General features: G+C 36.6%; 1 protein-coding gene across 1 annotated transcript in view; it reads left to right on the top strand.

Moving 5' to 3' along the window:
- DNAlig3 (DNA ligase 3) overlaps positions 1–23,436 on the top strand; it is a 305,218-nt gene that overhangs the window by 29,273 nt on the left and 252,509 nt on the right. The window contains exons 4-5 of the mRNA XM_090374562.1: positions 15,802–15,963; positions 19,514–19,620. Coding sequence (XP_090230688.1) covers positions 15,802–15,963; positions 19,514–19,620 — 269 coding nt within the window. The remainder of the gene's footprint in view (positions 1–15,801; positions 15,964–19,513; positions 19,621–23,436) is intronic.

Raw genomic sequence — 23,436 nt, 5'->3', positions numbered from 1 at the left:
TATTGCGTTTGTGATAATACCGATAGCTGGAATTCTGTGGATTTTTATGTTATTGTGGTGAAATGTGTGTCCCTTTCACTGAAATGATCATCCTTATAAAAAAAAGATAAATTTTCAGAATCTAGTCTTCATTCCTATTTAAGCTTTGGAAACTTGTTACTCTGTATCTCACTTGTGTGCAGTTTGTGCGGGCCGTGTTCGTTGTTATTGATTGCTTTTTTTTTTTTTTTTAGTTTTAAATTTTACAATCCTAAAAAAAAATTTTACCTAAGTTCGAAATTACGTAACTCGGGCTTATGTAAGTCGGAGAGACTTATTGTATTACAGAATATATGTTAACAAAATATTACCATAATTAAACTGTTTACAAAACTTTAACCACTAAAAAGGTTAAATTTAAGCTACTAAATGAAAGTTATGAAGTTCCACCAGAATATCGATAACAAAGGCTGTCTGAATATTAAGCTATAGCTTTCCAAATACAGGCACTCCCAGGCTTACATAATACTCGACTTACGGAAATTCAACTTTACGTAAGTTTTTGCTGGCTGGTGTAAACTTAAAAAAATCATGGAAATGTATTTTGCATCCCGTAGGAATAAATGGAGGTATCGTGAAAATGTAATACGAACCCAATAACATTATTTTTTTTTGTAATTTGTTCCAAGACCTCGGAAGTTTAAATTTTCACTATATAACTAAGCTATTTATCTCTCTCTAAAAGGCCATTTTTATAATGGAAATTACACTACACTTTCATCGTTGTCATATGTTCCATTATAAGAATCAATTTTGAATGACTTTGATTTTTTTCTAAAACACATTTCTGGAGGTCACTACCATAAAACAATAAAAACAGTTTAGGTTAGGTTAGACCGGGGGCATTAGAAAATAGTAATAGTAAAATATTACTATTTTCTAATGCCCTTGAAATTTAACACATTACATTCATTATCTAACTTGTAATTATTTGAATTCACTCAAAAGTTTGGATCACTTAAAATCATGACCTGAGATCAGAACCCTGTGAACCCATGCTTAAAGAAGACATTGTAGATGCTTCTTCCTTTTGAGTTAAAGATGTCTGCAGAAGAGGAATTCTTGAAAAGATTTAGGGCTAAAGCCTCAACTTATGGAAAATTCACTAAATGTAACAGGTTAGTGTATTAGCATCATGTTTGTACGTAGTGAATTACTGAAAATGGTAAAATGGCATTGTTTTAATCATATTGTGAATATGATTATCATATTGTGAATACCTTCACAATGAGTTGCCTGATATTGCGCTACCTCAAATAAGTAACGTTTCACCATTAGACGTGACTATTGTTAGTTAATCTCAGTGGATACTACCATTCAGACGGCTGTTTGAATAATAGCTCTACTATAGTTTGAAGAATAGGAAGTGGATAATAACTCTGTTATTCACTTGCCCCTATTAGACCTAGAAAAGCAAAAAGTAGAGGAAAGTAATAGTGGGAGAGGAAGAAGAAGAAAAATAGCATAGAAGAACGAAAGGGACAGTAACACCTCCAACTCACACCACTCAAACTCCTTGAATAGGCAACGCTTCCCCAGTAGGGAAGACTTGTTACCTGCTAAGTTTTCATTTATATTTAGTCGTTTTATTGACGTAATTGTTATACTGAATTATTTTCTATAAGTAGCTTTATAGTTCCAGCCAAGCTCCATGGTTTATTTTGAATTTAAAGAGCAATTTTGAAAGTTAATACTTAGTGTCCATAGATTTTAGGCGCCTCCGTAGCCAGGTGGGCAGGAGTGGCAGTGCGTAGCACACGCTTCTTGATTAGACTGGGGTTCGAGCCCATGACCACCAAATACAGAGGATGTGGAAAGGTCAGGGAATGACCACTGCATATCCGCAAAGCAATATGGCCTTAGTTGCTAATGCAGATTTTACTTTCATAACTTGCCGCCATTGTTATATGATATGGAATACCATATAACAATGGTATTATGTTATACCATAAGGTTTAACATAAAACTAGATAGCGAAATATGTAGCATTGAATTAGAAATCTGTTGGATAGGTATAGTATTATCAAAAACATTTATTAATCTTATTAAATTTCATTGTTAATTAAATTATACTTAAACAGAATCATGACCCAGACTAGAGCAGCAAAGCAGTGTTCACAGAATAGCCAGAGTGCTGTGGCTCGTGGGAGAACCAAAGGGGGATGATTCTCCCACACATCAGTAAAAAACAATGCAAAATGTGAAATGTTTGCAGACCTGTCTAGAACAGGACATGAGCTTGCCAAGGAGGATGTCTTTGAGTGCACTAGGTGCAGAGACTGTGAAGAAATTAGGTGCCATCTCAGTGTTCTGATGGGCTTCGAGGGTAAATGCCCTCGAAGAAATTAATATGAGGGGCCCATCAAGCTCTCAGCTGCTCAACTCAACGCCAGAGCTCACTCCTGTGCATCAGGTAACACAGCAGCAATCTCCAAGGCAGAATGCACTGGTCCTACAGGAACTAGTTATTGTCGGTGACTCTATCGTCATGGAGATGGGGAATATAGTATGCAAAAAGGATAGATGGAACAGGACCAGGGTATGTCTGCCGGGGGCAAAAGTTGATGACGTAGAGCAGATATCATCTTTTAAGAGCACAAAAGATGATATTGTTGTACACATTGGCACTAATGACTTTAACAGTAAGAGATCTGCATATTTACTTAACATGTACAGGTCAATGCTGAATAAAAGTTGCAAGTTAGGGTTAAATTTGAAAGTGTCTCCAATTCTGCCCAGACACAATAGAAGGGAGTATATGATGAGAGCCTTGTCAATCAGTTCATCCCTGGAGAGATTGTGCAAGGCTCATGGGGTAGAATTTTTTTCAGCGTGGTCTGTGCTTGCTAACAGGAGAGACTGCTTCTATAGGGATGAGATATACTTAAATAGAAAGGGTGCAAGATTATTTGCTGATGCTATCGAGGCAGTGTTAGGTTAGTCGGAAAACTGCTAGTTTGGGGGGATTCACAGACTAAAAGATTAACGGTAGCTGCAGGCAGAAATGAAAGTGATTCTTGCACTGCTTCTATTTATAATAATCAGCAGCCTAGAGAGAGCAAGTTGCTGGGGATTTCAAGAGCTGCTGGGAGTCATCATGGAAGAAGTAAATACATGGGTGTTAGGGTAACTAAGAGTAAGAACAAGTGCATGTATAATTGCATGTAAACTAATGCTAGAAGTGTAGTAAATAAAATCGATGAATTTGAAGTGCTGATCAAGACATCAAAGGCCGATATTCTTGGAAACTCTGGGTCACTGCTCATATCTGTGTGATGTCACACAGATATGAGCAGTGAAGAATTGGAATTTGGGGAGTACAATGTGTACAGAAAGGACAGACAAGGTAGGAAGGGAGGAGGGGTTATGCTGTTAGTTAAGAAACACATAAAATCTAAGGAAGTGCATCCAGTTGACACAGGTGGACAGTGCAATGTTGTGTCTGTTTGGTGTGACAAACACTGGGAAAGGGAAAATGAGAGTAGGAGTATGTTATCAGCCTAATGATGCTGATGAGTACAACGAACAGTTGTGCAGAGAAATAGAATGGGCCAGTAAATCAGAATGTCTTGTATTGGGGGATTTTAACTTTCCAGATATTGACTGGAACTTGTGGATTGGTCAGTCGCATGCTAGAAAGATTTTGTGGATTTATTAGAGGATTGTTTTCTACAGCAACATGTTTGAGGGGCAATCACAGGGAGCAATACCCTTGATCTGATTACCAGCAGCGATGACACATACATTAGGAATTTGCAAATAAAGGAACCACTAGGTGACAGTGATCACAGTGTACTGATGTGGGATTTACTTAAAGATGTAACTACGATCAAGGGTAAAGGGAAGGGTTTTTGTTTTCATAAAGGTGACTACAGAGATCTCAGACAGATTTTAAATTATATTGAGTGGGATAAACTGATGTTGTTACCACTGAAATCCAATAGTGAATTCTAAATGGGAAGCCTTCAGGGACTTAATATTGGAGGCTACTAGGCTTTTCATACCAACTAAGAAATACTGTTCAAAGTTCAGGCCTAAATGGATGTTGGATGAATTAATGAGGCTCGTGGTAGAGAAGAAAAATCAATGGATGCATATAAATTATCAGGTGACACAGAAGCCTCTGACAGATATAAGCTAGTCTGTAATCAAGTCACAAAGGAGATTAGGCAGGAGAAGGCAGATTATGAGAAATCTTTGGCAAAGGATGAAAAGAAAAACAGCAAAGAGTTTTTTACTTATGTAAACTGTAGAAGGAAGGGGATGAATCAGATTGGCTTAATTAACATAGATGATTCGATTATTTATGATCCTGCTCAAGTAGCTGATAAACTGAATGAGTATTTTGCATCTACATTCACACATGAGGAGTTATTCAAGGAGGGGAATGCCAGAAGTTTATCAAACTTGAACAGGGAACTAAGTGATTTTGTGATAACTCAGAGCAAAGTGGAGGAGAAATTGTTGAAGTTAAACATAAAAAAAGCACCTGGGGCAGATGGAATCTATCCAGTTATGGCCCTGGGTGCCAAGCGTATTTCGAGGCCAAGCTATATTCTTGTGATTCATAAAGTGCTCTTGATAAGCGACTGAAATTATATTTTACGTTCACATTTCTTTCAAAAGTCTTACTTTAAAAACAGTTCTATACTTGAAAAGTAACAAGTAGAACACAGAAAGGAAATACATCTTTCTTTACATTTTCCTCTATTTATATTTTTACTAATTAACTAACACTTCAACCTCCGCTTGAAGTGTTAGTTAATTAGTAAAAATAATCCCCGCTTGGCCTCCAAGTGGCACTGCTCCTGCCTCTCCGTGGCGGGGCCGGTAACCTGGAGGAAAAGTTATCCTCCAGGGCGAAAAGGAGTAACGATGGATATAAATGACTATCCACCACTAGAGCCTTCAAATTCAAGGCCAGACAAACCAAATGATGATGACCTGAACCAACCAAAAAGGCTCCGAAGAGAAGTGCAGTGCAATGAGATGCCAAACTTCCTTGTAATATATTCGCTCTCCAACCAGCCTGTCAGCAAATTATCACCATTTGTCATCCAAAGATTTTTGGAATCCATTGCTGGAACACCGAAAATGGTTAAATGACTGCAATCTGGAGACCTCCTAATCGAAACAGCCTCCTCAAAACATTCAGAATGGCTGCTTAAAACAACAACTTTTGCTGGGCTACCGGTATCTATCACTCCCCACAATATGTTAAACTTGTCAAAAGGTGTCATCATAGAGCGGGGCCTGATTACAGTATCTGAAGAGGAATTAGTGCAGGAACTGGGCAATCAAAAAGTAATTAGTGCAAAACGTATAAAGACCAAAAAAGATGGAAATCTTGTTCCAACCCGATTCATAATTTTAACATTCAGCACCCCAGATTTACCATCCTCAGTAAAAGCTGGCTATTTAAACTGACGAATACGGCGTTATATACCTAATCCCCTACGTTGCTTTAAATGCCAAAAATATGGACACTCGCAACAAGCATGTAGAGGTGATGCCATTTGTCCAATTTGTGGTTCCAAGGAGCATACACAAACCGACTGTTCAGCCTCAAATCCCATTTGCCCCAACTGCAAAGAAAGTCACCCAACCTTTTCCAAATCTTGTGAAATGTGGAAAACAGGGAAGAAAAATATAAAATAGAGCACAAAGTTACGTACCCCGAGGCATGCAGACAGGTTATGTCGACCATGCCCAGTCGTTCATATGCATCTCACACTCGAAGCTTTAATTCAACAGCAGCTCAAACAGATGTATCAATACCTCCCAGCACATCTCTAGCTAACTGGGTTAAAAACACATTATCAAACTCTGTAAAAGACACACATCAAATTAAAATCAGTGAGTTGACCAACACTCCAATTAGTATCCCAGTTGAGACTCGGACAGTCCCACATGAGAAAGAAAAACTAAAAACTAATAAAAACAACAAACCTGAATCATCCACCAGTAGTATGGAAGTAGATGTAAACCCAGATCATGAAGAACCATTACTAGAACTTCACGCAAACGATACTATGGATACTGGACGCCCTACCTTCCCGAAAAAAGACCGAAAAAATCCTCCTCAAACAAAAAACAGTCAGATGAATCATCCTCAACTAAACCAAAATGAACCACAGCATCTTACAATGGAATTGCAGAGGCTTTCGTTCCAACATAGACGATATTCAATACCTAATTAACCAATATTCTCCGGTTGCCTTTTGTTTACAGGAAACTTACCTAACCACACAAATTTCTCCTTCGATAAAGAACTATTGCATTTATCGAAGAGATCGAAATACCACTAATGCTGCCTATGGTGGTGTGGCAATCGTAGTAAATTCAAAGATCCCAACTAAACATATCCCACTCCAAACTAAAATAGAAGCTGTTGCTGTTCGTATAATTCTCCATAGTGCAATAACACTGGTCTCAATGTACCTACCACCAAACCGTAGTACCTCTTTAAAAGATCTTGAAGACCTTTTTACAGATACCTCCACCTCTCTGTATATTGGGGGACTTTAATGGGCACCACCCATTATGGGGCTCTCCTAAATTGGATAGACGGGGCCGACTAATTGAAAGTTTTTTGGAGGCACTAAATCTCACTATACTCAATACAGGTGCACCGACACACGTACAGCTCCCAACAGGACACACCTCAGCACTAGATCTCTCAATTTGTTCACCAGTACTAGTCCCAGCCATAGAGTGGTATGTAATAAACGATCCCACGGGCAGTGACCACTTTCCAATAGTATGCAACTTTCAGAAAGCAAAGACTCCTTCAATTCAACCCTGCAGAAAGTGGAAATTTGTCCGAGCAGACTGGGCAAAATTTCAATCATCAATCGATCTTGATGAGGAAAAAATCCGCCTCCAGCATATCGATGATGTGACAGATTACATCACGTCGCATCTTCTAAATGTGGCTAAAGACACAATACCACTATCAAATCCCCCGGACCGAAAACATTATAATTACTGGTGGAATGACAAATGCACCACAGCAAAGAGAGCAAAAAATAAAGCCTGGAATTTGTTTCGGTAATGTCCGAGCATAGTCAATCTCATTAATTATAAGAAATTAAGGGTAAAAGCACGCTTCATACAAAAGCAAGCAAATAAAGAATCCTGGACCCGTTTTGCATCCAGTTTTCACAGAAATACTGATCCCAAAATAATATGGAAAAAAATTAGACAGCTGTCTGGTAAGTTTCCTGCCATGCCTTCTCCAATCCTCTCCTGGAATGGGAAAGATCTCTCGAATCCTGTAGATATAGCTAATGCCTTAGGCAATACTTTTGCAAGAAAACTCAGCAACGTCAGCCTATACTACCTCATTCCAAAGAATTAAAAACACTAAAGAAAAGCATGCTATTCATTTTCAAACTGCACGTCTTCTCCCATATAACAAACCTCTGCAATATTCTGAACTTTTACATGTCATTAGAACAGCTCGCAATGATGCTGCTGGGCCAGATGGGATTTATTATGTAATGCTACAACATCTTGATGACAAAGCTTTGCGTCGCCTCCTCGTCTTTTACAATCGCATATTTATAGAAAATGTTTTTCCAGCATCTTGGCATCACTCTACAATTTTGGCATTCCTGAAGCCTAGAAGAGATCCATCCAACCCGAATAGCTATAGACCCATATCTTTCTCAAGCTGCCTCAGTAAAATCCTTGAGAAAATTATCCACAGAAGACTCATCTGGATCATTGAGTGGGAACAGCTAATGAGCCATAGTCAATATGGCTTTCGTCAAAACAGGTCATGCTTAGATCTTATGGTCAAGGCCGAATTTGCCATCCGTAATGCTTTTGTCAAACATGAACATCTAGTAATGGTTTCAATAGACATAGAGAAAGCTTTTGATACCACCTGGCGGTATGGTATACTTAGTGATCTTTACCTTCTCGGACTACGAGGCAACCTTCCTATATTCATTCAGAACTTTTTACATACTAGATCATTTCAAGTTCGATACCAGCATGCCCTTTCCGCAACTTTCATCCAGGAAGAAGGTGTTCCACAGGGATCAGTACTGAGTGCCACTCTTTTTGCTCTGAGAGTAGATTCTATCACTAAGCAGCTTCGAAATACAGTTGAGACTTATGCAGATGACCTTTCAATCTCCTGTCATTCTCAAAACATGAGGTCTATTGAAAGACAGCTTCAGATATCACTTAATAAAATTCGACAATGGGCGAGCCTCAACGGCTATCGGCTCTCGCAGCAGAAAACAGTTGCTATCCATTTCTTTAGACAATGCAAACTTCATCCAGATCCTGAACTTCAAATTTCTAACGTCTTTGTCCCGGTCACTAGCAACATCCGATTTCTAGGATTAATCCTTGACAATAAGTTAAATTTCCTAGATCATATTAAAATGTACGGACTTCATGTCTAAAAAAGTTAAACATGCTCAGAGCTTTATCTGCCCAAACATGGAGTGCACATTCTACCTCCCTTCTTCGGTTATACAGGGCATTAATCAGATCCCATCTCGATTATGGTGCTCCAATCTATGATTCTGCCAGAAAGAGTGCATTACGCTGGCTTGATCCTATTCAACACAGTGCTTTGAGAATTGCAGTTAGTGCATTCAGAACGTCGCCAGCACATAGTCTCTACATCGATGCTCACGAGCCCTCACTAACTTTATGCAGGAAAACACTGTTACTGAAATATGCTGGCAAGATACAAAGTTGTGCCTCTCATCCCGTTCAGTCATACCTTTTTAGCCCACCGTTAGAAATCTTATACAGAAACAAGCCTAGTATAGTAAAACCAGCTGGTCTTTGCCTTTTTGAACTGGTGCAAGTTTGGAATATTTCCATCCATTCCGTAAAGCAGGTAGCAACTTGTACTCAACCACCATGGACTCCTCCTTCTCTTCCAATCTGTGACACTTACCTCTGTCAATGGAGAAAGAATTCTTTGCAAGCATCAAATGTCAACCAAATTCATGCAGTTCACACTCAAAGATATACTGATTTCTCCCCAATTTATACAGATGGCTCTAAATCTAATTCAAATGTTGGAGCAGCTGCAGTGTTTCCGAATACAACTGTATCAGCTTCCCTTCCATCAGAATTTAGTATATTTACTGCTGAATTATACGCAATCAAACTAGCTTTAGAAAGTCTCTATTCTGACTGTTCCTTAAAATCTGTTATTTACACTGATTCCCTCAGCTCAATCATGTCGTTATGTAATTCCTCAGATAAAGTTCACCCTGTTCTAGATGAAATCAGAAGCTTATTACTGCAAATTAAAGAACGCAATCAACAGGTTACTTTTTGCTGGATTCCAGCACATTCTGGTATTTTAGGCAATGAACCTTAGATTTAACCAACATCCCTGTTCCAGCATCAGATTATGCACTAACCGTTCATGCTGCTTGCCTATCACAATGGACAGCACTCTGGCACTCTCAGACTAATAATAAACTCTTTCAGTTTAAACAAGACTCGAAAATTTGGCGCTCCAGTGTCCGTACATCAAGATGAGAAGTAGTCCTTTCAAGGACAAGAATAGGTTATACCTATCTGACCCACCTTCATTTACTCACTGGAGGTGATTCACCACAATGTACACATTGTTCTAACAATTTGACTGTATAACATATTCTTATTGGCTGCCCTTATTATAAACAAGACAGAACTTTATCCTTGATCTCACTGGTTAATCTTCATAAACCAATAACTCTTGAAAAATCTGATTGGTGATAAGGCAAATATTTCTGAATTTTTTGACTTTCTCAGACAAACTGGGCTTTTTAATTATTTCTGATTTATGGAAAACTCATGTTTAATATAATAAGTGAATAGGCACATAGCAGCTTATGTGCCATTAAGCCTCCATTATGTGCCATTAACCCAACAACAATATGGAGTTATAATGAAGGCGACAGCAAGGGAAGTAAACAAACCCTTAGCCATTAATATGAGAGCATCTTTAAAGTCAGGAGAGGTTCCCACGGACTGGAGAATTGCAAATGTATCTCCAATTCGCAAAGGCGGTTCAAAGGGTGACACAAATAATTATAGACCTGTTAGTTTAAGTTCTGTTCTGGGCAAAATAATGGAGTCACCGGTTAAAGAGGTGATACATGATCACCTAGACAAGAGAGCTGCAATGGTTCAGACACAGCATGGGTTTGTTAAGGGGAAGTCTTGTCTGACCAATTGGATTGGATACTACGATGTGGCCACAAAGGAACTGGATGCCAAAAAATAATTTTGATATCATATACTTGGATTTCAGAAAAGCTATTGATACTGTTGCACATGGAAGACTACTCTGTTGTCTTCCATGTGCAACAGTATTTGTCTTCCATGTTGCACGTGGAAGACAAATTGGAGCGGTATGATATTAAGGGCGAGTCACTGCAAAGGATAAAGGGATGGTCGATTGAGAGATGGGAGAGACTGGTAATAAATGGACCCTGCTCTACGTGGACTAATGTTATTAGCGGAGTCCCCCAGGGTTGGTTCTTAGGCTGTTGTTGTTTTGTGTATATATCAGTGATATCGATGAAGGTATATCAGGCTTAATGTCCAAGTTTGCAAAATGATACTAAGGATGGCAGGGTTGTTAATGACACTAAGGCGCCTCCGTAGCCAGGTGGGAAGGAGTAGCAGTGAGCAGCACACGCTTCTTGATTAGACCGGGGTTCGAGCCCATCACCACCAAATACGGAGGATGCAGAACGGTCAGGGAATGACCACTGCATATTCACGGAGCAATATGGCCTTAGTTGCTAATGCCCCTAAAAACCAAATAACAAACAAACAAAATAACAAATGACACTAAAGACAGTATACTACTGCAACAGGATCTAGAAAAGTTAGGCAGATGGGCTGAGAAGTGGCAACTGAAGTTTAACATTGACAAATGCAAAGTACTGCATATGGGTAGCAGTAATGCAAGAGAAACGTATCAACTCCGTGGTACTACACTGAGGGAGGTGGAGAATGAAAAATAGACCTGTAGTAATTGTGCAGTCAGATATGAACTTCTCTGAGCAGTGCAGACAGGCTGCCAGAGCGGGTCATGGAGTTTTGTCTATGATATATAGGAATTTTTCCTAGTGGATATAAGGACGTGATTATCACTTTGTATAAGGCAATGGTCAGACCACACCTTGAGTACTGTATACAAGTCTGGAGGCCTCATTTTTTGGAAGGAAGGATGTAGAGTTGCTAGAATGTGTACAGAGAAGGGCAACAAGATTGGTGAGAGGAACAAAGGGGTGCACTTATGAAGAAAGGCTTAAGTTCTGCAAGTTGCAACATCTGGAGACTAGGTACCTGCGAGGTAATCTGATTGAGGTGTATAAGGGCTTGAATGGTTTGAGCAGGCTTAATGCTGATGGGATACTTCCACTTCATCAGACTAAGAACCTGAGGAGGCAGATTCAAATTGAGGAAAGATGCTTGAAGAATAGATGTGCGGACGTTTGTCTTTAGCCAATGGGTAGTAGTAGCAGTAGTAGTGGCATGTGATGCAAGAAAGCAAGTGTATGAGCACCAGCCAAAAAAAAAAAAAAAAAATCACACCATTCCCTCCAAATGCCTGTCCAGTTCCTCCTTAAATTTATTTAACCTATCAACTTCCACGACAGATGGAAGTTTGTTCCAGCAATTAACCACCCGCTGGCTAAAGGCAAATTTCTGCACATCTATTCTACATCTGTCTTCCTTGATTTGAATTTATGCCCCCTTAGGTTCGTAATCTGAACAAGTGAAAGGATCCCATCAGAATTAAGCGTGCTGAACCCATTCAAAGCCTTATAAACCTCAGTCAGATCACCGCACAGGTGCCTAGTCTCCAGCCACTGCAATTTGCAGAACTGAAGCCTCTCTTGGTAAGAGGATCCCTTCATTCCCCTCACCAATCTTGTTGCCCTTCTCTGTACACGCTCAAGGCTGTCTACATCCTTCCTAAAATGAGACCTCCAGACCTGTACACAGTACTCAAGGCGTGGCCTGACCATTGCCTTATACAGAGGGACAATCACCTCCTTTTCCCTGCTAGCAAAATTCCTATATATCATTGACAAAACCTCATGACCTGCCCTGGCAGCCTGTCTGCATTGCTCAGAAAACTCCATATCTGACTGCACAATTACTCCCAGGTCTTTTTCATTTTCTACCACCTTAAGTGTAGTACCACACAGTTGGTACGTTTCTCTGGGGTTACTTCTACCCGTATGCAGTACTTTGCATTTGTCAAGGTTAGACTTCAGTTGCCACTTCTTAGCCCATCTGCCCAAATTATCTAGATCTTGTTGCAGTAGCACACTGCCATTACTGTCATTAATAACCCTGCCAACCTTTGTATCATCTGCAAACTTCGACATTAAGCCTGATATACCTTCATCAATATCATTGATAAATATACAAAACAACAGAGGACCCAACACCGAAACCTGTGGGACTCCACTAATAACATTAGTCCACGAAGAGCAGCACCCATTAATTACCACCCTCTGTCTTCTCCCACTCAACCATCCTTTTATCCATTGTAGCAACTTACCCTTAATACCATTCTGCTCCAATTTGTACAATAGTCTTCCATGCGCAACAGTGTCAAAAGCTTTCCTGAAATCCAAATATATGATATCAAAATTATGCATCCAGTTCCTTTGTAACCATATCATAATATCCTATCAAATATGTCAGACAAGACTTTCCCTTAACAAACCCATGCTGTGTCTGAATTATTGCTGCAGTCTTGTCTAGATGACCCTGCAATGCGTCTTTAACCAGTGACTCTATTATTTTACCCGGAACAAAAGTTAAACTAACTGGTCTGTAATTACTCGTGTCACCCTTCAATCCCCCCTTTGTGAATTGGGGATACATTTGTACATCTCCAGTCCGTGGGGACCTCCCTTGAGTCCAAGGATGCTCTCATAATTATGGCTAAGAGTTTGCTTAGTTGCTTTGCCATCTTCTTTAATATAACTGGATAGATCTCATCCACCCCAGGTGCCTTTCTTATGTTTAATTTCAACAATTTTTTCTTCCACTTTGCTCTCAGTTATTACAAAATCATTATGCACCCTGCTACAATTTGATAACCTTCTGCCATTTTCAAACCTTAATAACTCCTCATGTGTGAATGTAGGTGCAAAATACTCATTCAGTTTGTTTGCTATCTGAGCAGGATCATCAAAAGTCGAACCATCGATATCAAGTGGACCAATCAGATTCATTCCCTTCCTTTTAGAGTTTATATAAGTAAAGAAATCCTTGCTGTTTTTCTTAGCATCTTTTGCCAAAGATTTCTCGTAATCTGCCTTCGCCTGCCTAACCTCCTTTGTGACCTGATTTTAGACTAGCTTATATCTGCCATAGGCTTCTGAGTCGCTTGATAATTTATATGCATCCCATGCATTTTTCTTCTCTGTGACGAGTCTCATTAGTTCATTTGATAACCATTTAGGCCTAAACCTTGAACAGTATTTCTTAATAGGTATGAAACTTTTAGTAGCATCCACGATTAATTTCTTAAATGCTTCCCACTTAGAATTTACTGTTGGTAACATCGTCAGTTGATCCCACTGTACAGAATTTAAAAACTGTCTGAGATCACTGTACTCACCTTTATGGAAGCAAAAACCCTTTCCTTTACCCCTGAAGGTAATTATATCTTTAAGTAAATCCCACATCAGTACACTGTTTTTGTTTGTCTTTAGCCAATGGGTAGTTGATTGTTGGAACAGACATCTATTGCCGTGGGAGTAGATAGCTTAAATAAATTTAAGGCTGAACTAGACAAACATTTGGAGTGACCGGATGGGTGAAATGGGAAGGGTTTTTTTTGGCTGATGCTGTATAAGCTTGCTTTCTTGCATCATATGCCTCAACTAATGCTATTCTTAGAAACTCTGGGCAGCATCAAGCTCCCCCAGATGGCTCCTTTTTAAGGATATTTGGCCCCTCTTCAGTGAGTGGACAGGTGCTATGGTGTTGCAATAATGCATCCCAGTTATGAAGTATAACTTCACAATATGAGAGATGCCAGACGGTGTTCAACAGTATAAACTGAAAATATTTAGGGCTAAAGCCTCAGTTTATGGAAAATTCACCAGACTTATTCATATTTTAAAATTTTTATCTCTTTTTATCATTTTTATCAAAATTTTTTATCATTTTTATCAAATTTTTTATCATTTTTATTATATTTTTTATCGTATTTATAATTTTATTCACTGAGAATAAGTAACAATAGCCTTCTAAACTGGTGAAGCATTACTTATTCGAGGTAGTGCATATTAGGCAACTTATATTCACAATATGAGATATCATAAAAACGATGCCATTTTCTGTAATTCACTACATATAAACATGATATGAAGGCACTAACATGTTATGTTTAGCGAATTTTCTGTAAGTTGAGGCTTTAGCCCTAAATCTTTTCGGTTTATACTGTCGTACACCATCTGGTGTCTCTCACGTTGTGAAGTTATACTTATTTTATCACTTATTGCAACATCAGGGTATCTCCCAACCCACCGACAAGAGGACAGATAGCCTTTAAACAGAGCCATTTGGGGGAGCTGGAGCTTGATGATGTCTGGAGTTACTGAGAATAGGTTTGTATATGTGTAGGGTAATAGAAATATTATCCTACGCATGTACAAACAGCCTTGAAATGAAAATCTGGGTGGTGGTATCCACCGAGAATTAGTAACAGTAGTATTCTTCACAGTGAAGCATTAGTTATTCGAGGTAGTGCAATATCCGGCAACTCATTGTGAAAGTATTCATAATATGAGATATGATAAAAATTATGCCTTTTTTACCATTTTCGGTAATTCACTACGTATATATAAGAGCTTTTTAATTGAGACTGTAATTAACTGATCTCAGACATAGGGAGCAGGGTTTCCCACTGAGTTCCAGGTTTTTCAACTTGCAACAGTTTTGTATGTATGATGACAAATTTTTACATACACAACACACTATATGAACTGGTATGCTATTGCCTGGATTGGCGACACACTAAAATTTTTAAATGCAAGAACATACCTGGAGCAACAGTTATAAATTAACATCTTAACTACCAAAAAATGTGATGATTTTAAAGTTAAATATTCTAAACTGTTGGGAGGAAGAGTGCTAAGATAAAAATAATAGATAGAACTTTCTAAATCTCTTAGTTGAAGAATAGTGCTTAGTGTAGAATCTTAACATTAGTTTAATCTTAACATTATTTAAATAAACTAAAATTAGTTTAGTTTGTTTAAATACTAATTTATTTAAACAAATATAGTGTAAATTGGGTTAACTAATGCTTCCTAAGACCAATGGGAGAGAAGACAAGAACAGAGAAATTTAAATGTATATTTGGTTATTATTGATATCTGTTGACAATAAAGTATGTGTAACATTTTGCATTTAATTTAGGTAAAATTTGTAGACATATTCTATTTATTTATTTTTGAGGCTGTTGATGTAGATTTACAATTAAATTTTCTGTTGTCATAAAGATAGGATTTGCAGTCAAACTGTAATAGAAGAACAATACATTAATCATTAGTTTTATTGCAAGCAACTTATTTGCTTTTGATAAAATGTGAAGTTTGTTAGTATGATTGTTAAAAGTAATTAGTTGATAACATAGAAATCACAATTTACTTATTAAAACTTACAAGTGTTGGCTTATATCAATGTTTGACATAATTTAGCAGATAACAAGTTTCATTTGTATGTCTCTGTATGTATATATTTTTAAAGATACATCAGATAATCGATCTATAAAGAGTGCAAGACCTGGTCATTTTAGAGATGATAGTTTACGTGAATTTCGTCGTCTCTGTGCCAGTGTGGCTGACACTTCCAGCTATCTTGAAAAAACAAAAGTGATTTCAGAATTTATTCAGAAAGGTCCTGGTGGAGGTAAGTTGAATTGAAACTTTGTGCTGCCATATAATGAAACTAGTATAAAATCTTTCTTAAAAAAAAATACACACACACACATGGACTTTATTATACAAATATTTTTTATTATTACTATTACTTATTTTTACTATGAAATAATCCTATTTATTATGGATTGTTAGGAATGTGCTATTGATATGTGGCATTAATGCTGTTGTTACAGTTAACAATTATACATTACACGCACATGATTTGACTTTATTTCTTTAAATTGGATCCTGTATAATTTATTATGGATTTAATTTTGTGGAGCGAATGAAAGTATAATGTTGAATTTCAGGCATTTTTAGCCAAATGGTGCTGACTAATAATTTGTGTTAATAGCAACGTATAATTTAATCACCAATGCTAAATATATGCTGATCTAGACACTTAAAACTAAACTACTTAGAATTAACAAAAAGAAAAGAAAAAAGGAAAAGAAAGAGCAAATAAAAGAAAAAAGAAAGAAAGATCCATTCATCCACATGGTCATCTCTCTGCTACTCATTAGGAGCTTTGAATGGATAGATAGCCAAACGAAATGAATGGCTTATGCATACCCATTTCTCTTGTCCCAATAATATTTTTAGTAAATAATTTTAATTAATTTCATATTTAATGTAGTCAGAAATATAAATTTATGATAATTTGTGACTGAATGTTAATTTTTTCTTAACATATAATTGGTATTTACAGCACACTGGGATTGGAACCCAAAGTTCTATGGGTATGCATCAGCTAATTCAATAAAACACAGTACAGGCAACCCCTGTATAATACAGTACTTCAACAACACGGTTTCGCTCTAACACGATTGATAAATTGCGGAAATCCTTGCACAACACGGTACTTCTACAACAAGGTTTCGCTCTAACACGATTGATAAATTGCGGAAATCCTTGCACAACACGGTACTTCTACAACAAGGTTTCGCTCTAACATGGTTTGAGAATTGCTGGAAATCTTGCATAACACAGTATTTTTGAACTTTTTTGCTGGGGAAACCCTGCTGTTATGTTAGATGTAATTTTCAATGTTTTCATTCCTTTTTGTGAATCCTGCTGTTGACTTGCTAGTTGTTATTGCCTTCGTGATATTTTTCTGAAGCCCATTTCTGGAGGTCACTACCATAAAATAATAAAAACAATTTATAGTTTTCCAGTTTTATGGTCTTTTCTGTTAGTGTAATCAGTTATAAATGGGTAGTAAACTCAATCTTCTTGCATTTGCTATAGTACCGATAGCTGGAATTCTGTGGGTTTTCACGTTATTATGGTGAAATGTGTTTCCACTTCCATGAAACATTCAGTCATATAAAAAACATAAATAAATTTTCAGAAACTCATTACTCTGTATCTCACTTGTGTGTTTGTTGCAACTTGTGAGTCCCATGTTCTTTGTTATTAATTGCTTATTACTGTTTTAAATTTTACAACAAAAAAAAAAAAAAAAATTCAATTAACAGAAATATCAATTAGCATGTACATATTACAGTACGTATTAATTAAGCTATGTATGTAAGCATAAATTTATTTTTATTTTGCTAACTGGAAAATATTCTTCCGATTTTCACATACCATTTAAAGCGGGAGTTCACTGTATTTTGTTGGGAGATCCCTGGGTTAGTTTCTGTGCTGTTGAACTTGTGCTTGTTTGAGACCATAAAAAATAATTGTGACTTTTAAAGACAGCAGAAGGTACACGAAATCTAGATGCTGCAGAAGAGATTGTGCTTAGCAGCACTCTACGTTATTCCACATTAGCAGCACTAACTTGTTACTCCACGCAAATTGTGTTAGTTGAAATTTGTGTGTGCCGTTAAAAAATGCTTATTCATGCAATCATGAAATTTCTAATTAAAAGAGAAGATTATCTTGGAAACAAACGCCTCTTGAAACATTTCTGAAGAAGACGACTCCTTGCGCAACAAACCAACGAGTGCCGAGCCAATAATTAGTGATCAACGAGTGTGCATTTAGTCGATGATGACGAAGAATTAACATTCTTTAACATTTGTAAATAATTTCTCTAGTATTATAATTTGCTTGATTTTACAGGCTATGTTTTAATTTCTTTTGATAAATCAATCATTGTTTAAACATAAACTAATTAGCTAAGTAATTTCATTGTTGAGAACGTAACCCCTGTTTTTAACCTTATGTTTATGGGAAATAAATTCCAGCTTTATGAGTTTTCGCTTTACGAGCGCACGCTAGGAACGAATTAACTTGTAAAGTCGAGAATTGCCTGTATTATAATTCTGCAAGCTAGTACACCATGTTAAATTCTTTGAACTGTTAGATACGTTGTTTCCGTATCTTTTCTCCGTACAGGAGCACAAATATATATTGCAATAAAATAAAACAAAATAAGAACCCATAATGAGTAAGAAGTTAAATCAGAAAACATTTAAATTTAAACATTTAGATTCAAACATTTTTCATTATTATTTTTTTACATTGAATTATAATAAAATTGTTTTTTTTAAATTTGTTATTAAAACATTTTACTTTTTAAATAAAAAGTACCTTATTTGTTAAATTTAGTGTGTTTATGTATATGTGTTGGAATTTTCATTTTTCAGTTAAAAAATATAACACTAGACAATATAAAATTTTTTCAATGTTTGTTGCACAAATTATCATTAAATCAATGTAATGTTAAATTATGCAGTTCATTTCTGCTCTGGATTGCTTAAGTCACATTTATAAGCTTAAGTCACATTTATAAATAACAGAAAATTTTATAATATTGTGAAGTATTACACTTCCTTACCCAGCTATTTCATAATGCCACCCAGCTGGAAAAATTTTCTGGGGAGAACACTGTCTGCACTAAACTAACTCCTCATTGTACTGGCTACCAATGTTCACTACATGCACTTCCTTTGATTTTATGTGATACCTAACTAAGAGCATAGTTCCTTCCCTTGTGTCCTGTGTTTTCTTTCTCTGTACACATTCTACAACCAATATTCAAATTCTGAATCCTTTATATCTGATAACCCCACAATGTCCATTTGATGACTTTACCAATACTTTAAATTCATCCAATTTGTTAACTGTGCTCCTAGTATTAGTGTACATTCAACTGTTTCTACGCCTAGTAATCGTAGGGTTACAAAGCATAGTAACCCTAAGGTTACTAAGCATTACAAATAAGCAAATTACACAGCCCATGTAATTTGCTTATTTGATTAGATCCATTGTTTCAGCCATTAATTTAAAAATTTACTAATTATGCATTTGTGTATATTAATTTTTTATGTTCTGTAAGATATTGGGTTTTTTTTAAATCTTATTTTTGTCTTTTGTTGTTTGCACTGTTGAGTTTAAATTAAATGTTGGATTACTTTTTTTATGTTGTTATACATTATAATTGGGATTTTTCCCTGTTTCATACGAATAAAAAAATAAAAATAAATGTATCTAACTATTTTTTAATGTACTCTAAAGCACACATTTTACTTTTAATTTATTTGTTTATTTATTTTTTGACATTACAAATAATTGATCAATGTTTTCAGGCAAATTTCAAGGGGATTTATACCTCTGGATCAAAATGCTATTACCAGGTATAAATAAACGGATATACAACTTGCAGAGTAAACAGCTGGTGAAGCTTTTCAGCCAGGTACATATCCTTCTAACTGCACTGTTTCTGTATGTACTAATATAGTTTTTTTTCCAATAATATATTTATATATATGTGCATTATGACTAATCAAAAAGTATACAAATGAAGAATGACAAATAAGCTTGTACTCAGGTTTTATAGACATTTACATGTTAACTCAAGGCAAAATGAATAAATAGAATATGAATATACAGTAGAGTGTTGAAAATTTGAACATCAATAATTCGAAACGTCAGTAATCTGAATGAGCCAGCATTTATTTATTTGTTATGCTGGTGCCATAAAATAATAAGGCGCCTCCGTAGCCAGGTGGGAAGGAGCAGCAGTGCGTAGCACACACTTCTTATTTAGACCGGGGTTCGAACCCGTCACCACCAAATACGGAGGATGCGGAAAGGTCAGGGAATGACCACTGCATATTCTTGGAGCAATATGGCCTTAGTTGCTAATGCTCCTAAAAACCAAAAAAAAAAAAAAAAAAAAAAAAAGCCATAAAATAATTACAGTAAGTGCCAGTTATTGTGATCACGTTTGCAAATTGAATTTTGATTCTATTAAACAGCAATTCTAATAAGTGAAAATCGGAGGAGAAAATCCAGAGGCTATAAAAGTGAAAATATAAAGCACAAATTTGCACTTTTATTACCTTGCCAATTAACAAAATTAAATGATACTTGAAAATCGACAAACAAACTGAATGCTGTCCAACTCAACTACTCTTGCTGAAAAGAGTGAGAGCTCTGGCGGCAAAGAAACAAAGTTCGAAAATGGTGCAGAAAAAAATAAGTAATTATTTTTGTTAAAGGCCTATACATATGTTCTTGTTTATGATCTGGCACAACCACCAGTTCAGTGGAGTATACAATAAATCATCAATACAAACGTTAGTTGTATTTAGTAGTCACAGGCTCAAATCCTGGTCCACTCAAACAGCACGTGCTACTGTACTCTCACTCCTACCCACTCAGCTACGTCAGGCCTAATATGTATCATTGTGTCTGATAAAAATAATTAAGTACAACTTAGTGTTTTTATTTCTAAACTTATTAAATCTTTCTTTTTTAGTCTCCGGAACAGTATTTTTGAAAACTTCGAAAATCCAAACAAATTGGATACCAATTAGTTCAAATTATCGATGCTCTACTGTAACTGCATCAGTTTATCTTTATCTTTGCTTCCCTGTGCAAGACAAGACATGGTAGTCTGTGACACTGAATGTATGCAGGACACATAATTTAGACATATTGATGTGTGTGTGTGTGTACACTTACATATATAGGGGACTTCACAAACTGGCGAGTGCAATGAGTAGAGAGTTTCGGGAGGGATTGTCTTATATTATTTAAGGGTCTGGTATCTAAGAGGAGTTTTGGAATTAATTTCTTTTATCTTTCTATTAATTAATCTTTAATGTGCATCCTATAATTACTTAGTAAGTGGTGGTACGTAGTGGGTAGAAACACTTGCTGTTTCTAGTTGCTAAAGAAGGTCAATTAATTTATCTTCCATTTAATGGTATGCCTTATTTTGCTTAACTGCTCAGTCTTATCTGCTCATCAATGATCTGACATTCCTATTTAGATAGATATCTGTGTGATAGCAGGTACAACTTTGTATTTCTTTTGGTTCCATATTCTGGAAATTATCATTGAAGGAAAATGCATTTATGATGTAGTTATTAATAGTTCAGTCTGTCTGAATATTTTAGCAAAATATTTAGGAGTAGTAATATCAAAATAAATTCATTCACTTTTTAACTTACTTGTGACATGATTTTAATGCACAATCTAAATAAGATTGTGCCTTAAAATCATTACTATTTCTTACTAACATAGCCCACTGTTGATTACTCCTGTACTGTAGACTTGAAATGGCATGTTCTGGGTAACTATTTTTTACGGTGCAGGATCTGAGTGTGAGGTGTTTTATTTCTTTTCTAATGAACCAGAAACAAGGAAGAATGCATTGTATAGATTATATTGCGGAAACAGAATAATCTAACCTACTTGCTAACTAAAAAAAAGAATGGGCACCTAAATAGGGAACAAAAAAAAAATAAGTCATACAAGGAGGAAAGGAGAATAATAGCAGTTATAAACATGACTCATAGAAGTTATGTTTATAACTGCTACCAGATTGGATTCTTGGTAGAAAAATGTTTTACATGTTCCCCCCCTCTTCTTTTGGATTTTATATATTCCTCTTCCCTCTATTAAAAAAATATATTTTTTAATATTTGTCAAATTTAACCCTGAGCTGGGAGCATAGGGCCAATGAGCATCCAGACAATATTTCAGCAATTCATGCTCTTTTTATCTACTCTGTCTACACAGCTAAAACTCCTACTAGCTATTTTTAAAAATGTTTTCATTTATTTCTCCACAGAAAATTCCAGAAACCTCTGTTAGTTATCACGGAACTAGGGAAATTTAGGGACCAGGTTAGGCCTAATTTTTTTGCACATGCTGAGTGGCATGTGTCATCACGTACAATTATTGATACTGAGCTGTCTTTATTGACATTCACTTTCCTTTAATTGGTAATACGCTCTGACTTCATACCATTGAAACATCAAATTATTGGAATGCTCTTAGCATTAGCATTAGTAGGGCATATGATGGAAGAAAGCAAGCTTATATAGCATCAGCCAGAAAAACACCCTTCCCATTTCACCCATCCATTCACTCCAAATGTTTGTCTAGTTCTGTCTTGAAGTTGCTGACCTCCACTACAACAGATGAAAGTTTGTTCCAACTATCAACCACCCACTGGCTAAAGATGAATTTCTGCACATCTATTCTACAATTGTGTTTCCTCAGTTTGAAAATGTTTTCATTTATTTCTCCACAGAAAATTCCAGAAACCTCTGTTACTTATCACGGAACTAGGGAAAATTAGGGACCAGGTTAGGCCTAATTTTTTTGCACATGCTGAGTGGCATGTGTCATCACGTACAATTATTGATACTGAGCTGTCTTTATTGACATTCACTTTCCTTTAATTGGTAATACGCTCTGACTTCATACCATTGAAACATCAAATTATTGGAATGCTCTTAGCATTAGCATTAGTAGGGCATATGATGGAAGAAAGCAAGCTTATATAGCATCAGCCAGAAAAACACCCTTCCCATTTCACCCATCCATTCACTCCAAATGTTTGTCTAGTTCTGTCTTGAAGTTGCTGACCTCCACTACAACAGATGAAAGTTTGTTCCAACTATCAACCACCCGCTGGCTAAAGATGAATTTCTGCACATCTATTCTACAATTGTGTTTCCTCAGTTTGAATTTATTCCCCCTCAGGTGATTAATCTGGGGGGCATAAATTCTGAGGGGGCAAGAGGAAGAATCAATTTTGCTTTGAGCTTGCTCAATCCATTCAAGGCCTTATACACCTCAATTAGATCACCTCGTAGGTGCCTAGTCTCCAGAAGCTGCAAGTTGCAGAACTTAAACCTTTCTTGGTAACACCAACCCTTTGTTCTCCTCACCAATCTCGTTGCCCTTCTCTGTACTTGTTCCAGCAGCTCTACATCTTTCCTAAAATGAGGCCTCCAGACTTGTATACAGTACTCAAGATGTGACAAGAGGACAACCACCTTCCTATCTCTGCTAGCAAAATTTCTGTATATCATTGACAAGATATCATGAACTACTCTTGCAGCCTTTTTGCACTGCTCAGAAAACTTCATATCTGACTGCACAATTACCCCCAGGTCCTTTCCATTCTCTCTCAACTACCCTGAGTGTAGTACCGCCCAATTGATATGTTACTCTGGGGTTACTGCTACCCATATGCAGTATTTTACAT

Source organism: Mastigoproctus giganteus, chromosome 5 (assembly GCF_048544385.1).
Source record: "Mastigoproctus giganteus isolate SK-2022 chromosome 5, ASM4854438v1, whole genome shotgun sequence".
Lineage (NCBI taxonomy): Eukaryota > Metazoa > Arthropoda > Arachnida > Uropygi > Thelyphonidae > Mastigoproctus > Mastigoproctus giganteus.
This window is presented reverse-complemented; position numbering and strand designations above follow the sequence as displayed.